Genomic DNA, 6,000 nt, shown 5'->3' on the forward strand with positions numbered 1-6,000 from the left:
AGATGGAATTCAACCCAGATAAGTCTGAGGTGGTGTACTGTGCCACATGACAGTGAGCATAGGAATAGAGTGAGGTGGAGGATAAATGCGTGGCTGAGGGATTGGAGCAGGGGGCAGAGATTCAGATTTCTGGATCATTGGGAGCTCTTTTGGGGCAGGTGTGACCTGTACAAAAAGGACGGGTTGCACTTGAATCCAAGGGGGACCAATTTCCTGGCAGGGAGGTAGAGCAGTACACGTAGTGTATATCGATTTCAGCAATGCATTAGATAAGGTACCCTATGCAAGGTTTATTGAGAAATTAAGAAGGCATGGGATCTAAGGGGACCTTGCTTTGTGGATCCAGAATTGGCTTGCTCGCAGAAGGCAAAGAGTGGTTGTAGACGGGTCATATGCTGCATGGAGGTTGGTGACCAGTGGTGTGCCTCAGGGAACTGCTCTGGGATCCCTTCCTGATTTTTATAATTGACCTGGATGAGGAAGTGGAGGAATGGGTTAGTAAATTTGCTGATGACACAAAGGTTGGGGGTGTTGTGGATAGTGTGGAGGGCTGTCAGAGGTTACAGCGAGACATCAATAGGATGCAAAACTGGGCTGAGAAGTGGCGGATGGAGTTCAACCCAGATAAGTGTGAAGTGGTTCATTTTAGTAGGCCAAATATGATGACAGAGTATAGTATTAATGGTAAGACCCTTGGCAGTGTGGAGGATCAGAGGGATCTTGGGGTCCATAGGACACTCAAAGCTGCTGCACAGGTTGACTCTGTGGTTAATGTGGCATACGGTACATTGGCCTTCATCAACCGTGGGATTGAATTTAAGAGTCAAGAGGTAATGTTACAGCTATATAGGACCCTGGTCAGACCCCACTTGGAGTACCGTGCTCAGTTCTGGTCACCTCACTACAGGAAGGATGTGGAAACTATAGAAAGGGTGCAGAGGAGATTCACAAGGATGTTGCCTGGATTGGGGAGCATGCCTTATGAGAATAGGTTGAGTGAACTCGACATTTTCTCTTTGGAGCAGCGGAGGATGAGAGGTGACCTGATAGAGGTGTACAAGATGATGAGAGGCACTGATTGTGTGGATAGTCAGAGACTTTTTCCCAGGGTTGAAATGGCTAACACAAGAGGGCACAGTTTTAAGGTGCTTGTAAGTAGGTACAGAGGAGATGTTAGGGGTAAGTTTTTTACGCAGAGAGGTGAGTGCATGGAATGGGCTGCTAGCAATTGTGGTGGAGGCAGATATGATAGGGTCTTTTAAGAGACTCCTGGATAGGTACATGTAGCTTAGAAAAACAGAGGGCTATGGGTAACCGTAGGTAATTTCTAAAGTAAGTACATGTTTGGCACAGCATTGTGGGCCGAAGGGCCTGTATTGTGCTGCAGGTTTTCTGTTTCTAAAGGGCGCAGAGTCCTCAGACATGAAGCTGTTACAACCGGAGCAGGCCGTAGCCTCAGCCTCAGTTCAGCGCAGAGTCAAGTAAGTGTCGTGGAGTGGCGAGCAGAACCGGCCCAACCCTCACCTCAGGTCCTGATGCCCTGTCTTTCCAATCCATCTGGCCCATCAAGTTGGAGAAATGAGCCCTTCGGCTCACATGATTCAGGCTCCATCCCCTCGAATCCCAATTGAAAACGTTTTGGCCATCTTTCCTATTGAATCCCTCCAAAATAAGTACTGGAAGAACTCAGTGCGTCAAACAGCATCAGTGAAGGCAAAGCAATCATTTGAGTTCAAACTGCATTAGGACACTGGTCCAACCTCTTTCAGATCCTGCTGGACACTGTTTCCCCATTTAGTATTGTACTAAATCATTATCTGGGCATTGAATATTAGCTGCCCCAGAATTCTGGGAATAAATCTTATCCACTGGCATTAAAACAGTGTTTTAGGACACTGTTTAATTAGGTCATGTCTAAATGCACACCAGATTGAGGTGGAGTGAGATACAGCAGGAAGCATTCATGGGGACTGTAGAGACAGATTTCCTGAGAGTATGCACTGAAGTTGGCTTGCTGACATCTGGGGAAGTGTTGGAAAAGATTCAACAGGTTTAAGTTCCTCCATGACTTTTTCATTTTCCAGATCTGAGTTAATATCACAAGTGACTGGGAGCAGCGTTTCAAGGTCTGGAGGGCTGGTGGTAAGTAGGTACCATCCCTTCTGGTCCCTGTCTTTGTGCAATGTGACCTCTCCCTCCTCTGATTCCTGTCTCTGTCTGTGACCTCTTCGTCCTCTGGTCTGTGACCCTGTGTAGTGTGAACTCTCCTACCTTTCATCCGTAACCCTGTATATTGTGACCTCACTCTCCTCTGGTCTGTAACCCTGTATATTGTGACCTCACCTTCCCCTGGTCTGTGACCTCTCCCTTCTCTGGTCTGTAATCCTGTGTAGTGTGACCTCCTCCTCCTCTGGTCTGTGACCCTGTGTAGTGTGACCTCACCCTCCTCTGGTCTGTGACCCTGTATAGTGTGACCTCACCTTCCCCTGGTCTGTAATCTTGTGTAGTGTGACCTCACCCTTCTCTGGTCTGTAATCCTGTGCAGTGTGACCTCCTCCTCCTCTGGTCTGTGACCCCGTGTAGAGTGACCTCACCCTCCTCTGGTCTGTGACCCTGTATAGTGTGACCTCACCTTCCCCTGGTCTGTAATCTTGTGTAGTGTGACCTCACCCTTCTCTGGTCTGTAATCCTGTGCAGTGTGACCTCCTCCTCCTCTGGTCTGTGACCCCGTGTAGAGTGACCTCACCCTCCTCTGGTCTGTGACCCTGTATAGTGTGACCTCACCTTCCCCTGGTCTGTAATCTTGTGTAGTGTGACCTCACCCTTCTCTGGTCTGTAATCCTGTGCAGTGTGACCTCCTCCTCCTCTGGTCTGTGACCCTGTGTAGTGTGACCTCACCTTCCTCTGGTCTGTGACCCTTGTATAGTGTGACCTCACCTTCCCCTGGTCTGTAATCCTGTGTAGTGTGACCTCCTCCTCCTCTGGTCTGTGACCCTGTGTAGTGTGACCTCACCTTCCTCTGGTCTGTGACCCTTGTATAGTGTGACCTCACCTTCCCCTGGTCTGTAATCCTGTGTAGTGTGACCTCCTCCTCCTCTGGTCTGTGACCCTGTGTAGTGTGACCTCACCCTTCTCTGGTCTGTAATCCTGTGCAGTGTGACCTCCTCCTCCTCTGGTCTGTGACCCTGTGTAGTGTGACCTCACCCTCCTCTGGTCTGTAATCCTGTGTAGTGTGACCTTACCCTCCTCTGGTCTGTAATCCTGTGTAGTGTGACCTCACCCTCCTCTGGTCTGTAATCCTGTGTAGTGTGACCTTACCCTCCTCTGATATGTAATGCTGTGTAGTGTGACCTCACCCTCCTCTGGTCTGTAATCCTGTGTAGTGTGACCTCTCCATCTGGTCATTGTCCATCCCCTCCGGTCATTGCCCATCCCCTTCTCCCTCTTAATATTATCAAATTAAGTCCACCAGGTTTTACGGAAAGTGAAGCATGATTGACAAACTTGCTCAAATTCCCGGCAGGTGAGGCACCGTCAGTGGAGGGAAGTGGACAGTCAACATGTTGATTTGGGGCCCTTCACTCTATCCTGAAACATTCACTATCCATTTCCTTCCATAAGTATCACCTGACCATCTGAGTTCCTCCAGCATTCGATTGATTGTTCCGGTATGCAGCATCTGTATTTGGCCTTGTCTCTGTGGATTGAGAAATGGCTGCTTTATAGCGATGGAATTAGTGGTCCTTTTCAGGCTGGAAAGAGTTACTAGTGGGACCAGGGATCAGTGCACTATTTACTTCAGTGAACTGGTTCAAGGAACAGCGCACAAGGTGTCAGGGTTTTCTCTGATATGACATTAGGTGAAAGGGCACGTTGTAACAAGGACATAGCAATTCTGCAACAGGATATTGGTAGATTGAGTGAGAGGGCAAATGGAGTACAATGTGCAGGGTCACGCACTGTAAGCAAGAACAATCAAAAGGGTGATTATCATTGGCACGGAGAGAAAGACTGTAAATGAGCCAAGTGTCCAGGTCAGGGGGTCCCAATCTGGCATCCACAGGCCCCTTGCTTAATGATATTGGTCCATGGCATTAAAAAAAAGGTTGGTGAGCGCCTGGTCTAGGTGCATGAATCACAAAAAGCTAGTTGGAATGTCCAACAAGTACTTAAGGCAAACAGTATTTTGGCTGAGAGGCTTTGTTTCAATGGTACAGGCTGTTGTTGAGGTTTCATCCGGAATACTACAATTTTGGCCCCATTCACTTATATATATTAAAACACTGGAGGCACTGCAACGGAGGTGCACCAGTCTGGTTTTGGGAGGAGGGTTTTCCTGCTAAGAGATTCTAAATAGTTTGGGCCTGTGTTCCTTGGTGTTTCAAAGATTGAAGGGCAACCTTATTCAAAGCTGGCTCGATGATAGGAAGCAGAGGGTAATGGTTGAAGGTTGATTCTCCAACTGGAGGCCTGTGACTAGTGGTGAGACGTCTGTTATTCAATTGTTACATGAATGATTTGGATGTGGGTGTTCGCAGCCTCTTTCAATCCAGCGCATTGAAGCCCTCCTAACCACCGTGCCTTACCGCAGGGGAGTAGAAGGTGTGTTCGATTGCTGCTGCCCCCTTTGCCTCAGCTGAAGCCCCTATGCTCCCCTCCCTAACTCATGTCCCTCATACCTGGATGGTACCACCCTCGACCAGGACATTCACAAACCCCACTAGAGTGGTTGGTGGGTGGGGACCCACCATTTGGTGGGTGGCCTGCTGTTATTTGCAGCTTGCCTCCCTGCTTCTGCCAGACGGGGTGGGAGGGGTGTCTCATTGCATGGCTCCTGTGGGCACCCCAGGGAGGTTGTGTGCGACTGATGGTTCCCGATGCACTCCTGAGCAATCATTCTCCCCAGAAGACCTGGTGAGAGAGGACAAAAAAGAGTCACAGCGTCATAAGCTCTTCATCCCGATTCATCTAAACTGACCTTTTTTACTCACCTTCAGTAATCCTATTTGCCAGCATTTAGGCTTCTACACTGTGCCTTTTCAAGTGTCTGTATAATTACTGTTTAAACGTAGAACAGGGCATTCCTAAGTAATGAGTGTAAAATGACCATCAGAACTCTCTTGATACGGTAACTATATCTCCACAAAATTGTAATGAATATCATCAAAGTCGAGTTCACTGTCAGCTGCACAAGTGCATATATGCATAAATTCGATGGAAAAAGCTCCCTTGCAGCAGCATCATCGTAGGTGCAGATAATCAGATACACAATATTCAGAAGGAAAAACACAAGTTTAAATATTCACAAACTTTTCAAAAAAGAACGGAACGAAAAGGAGGTCAACTGCAGTGCAAGTGGTTTTGGCGGTGTTAATTTGGCCAGCAAATTCCTACAGATGTACGGTAGAGAGCATTCTGACACGCCAAGGTGCAGGATCACAAGAGGCTGCAGAGTGCTGAAAACTCAGTCACCTCCTTCATGGGCACATGCCTCCCCACTGTCAAGGACATCTTGTGTCTCAAGAAGGCAGCATCCATAATTAAGGACCCTCACCATCAGGGACATGCCTTCTTCTTGTTACTACCATCAGAGAGCAGGCACAGGAGCCTGAAGACCCACACTCAACATTTCAGCAACAGCATCTTGCCCTCCACCATCAGTTTTCTGAACAGCCTGTCAACCGATGAACACTGCTTCACTATTCTGCTCTTTGCACAATTGATTTGTTGATATGAGCACTCAGAAGGGATGTTCACCTACTGGAGAGGGAGGGTCTGGCTGTGGGGAGGGAGCCCCTCAGATATTGTAGTGTTTAGTATAAAGCCCGGTGTGCCACATGTGTGTCAGCAGTCCAAAAACGGTATGCAAAACGTTGACCATGTATGTGATGCATGGAAAGGCATGGAACAGTTCATTCTTGTGAGTAATTTTTATTATGAATAAAGTTTATTTTGTTTAATTAAGAAAATACTTTTATGTCTTGCACTGTACCGCTGTCA

The 6,000-nt window shown here is 47.8% G+C and overlaps 1 protein-coding gene across 1 annotated transcript in view; it reads left to right on the forward strand.

The window, feature by feature from the left end:
- Nucleotides 1-6,000, forward strand: part of LOC134341239 (RING finger protein 212B-like) — a 58,528-nt gene that overhangs the window by 8,480 nt on the left and 44,048 nt on the right. Inside the window, exon 3 of the mRNA XM_063039087.1 lies at nt 2,085-2,142. Within this exon, the coding sequence (XP_062895157.1) occupies nt 2,085-2,142 (58 nt within the window). The remainder of the gene's footprint in view (nt 1-2,084; nt 2,143-6,000) is intronic.

Source organism: Mobula hypostoma, assembly GCF_963921235.1.
Source record: "Mobula hypostoma chromosome 10 unlocalized genomic scaffold, sMobHyp1.1 SUPER_10_unloc_1, whole genome shotgun sequence".
In the NCBI taxonomy this organism is placed as follows: domain Eukaryota; kingdom Metazoa; phylum Chordata; class Chondrichthyes; order Myliobatiformes; family Myliobatidae; genus Mobula; species Mobula hypostoma.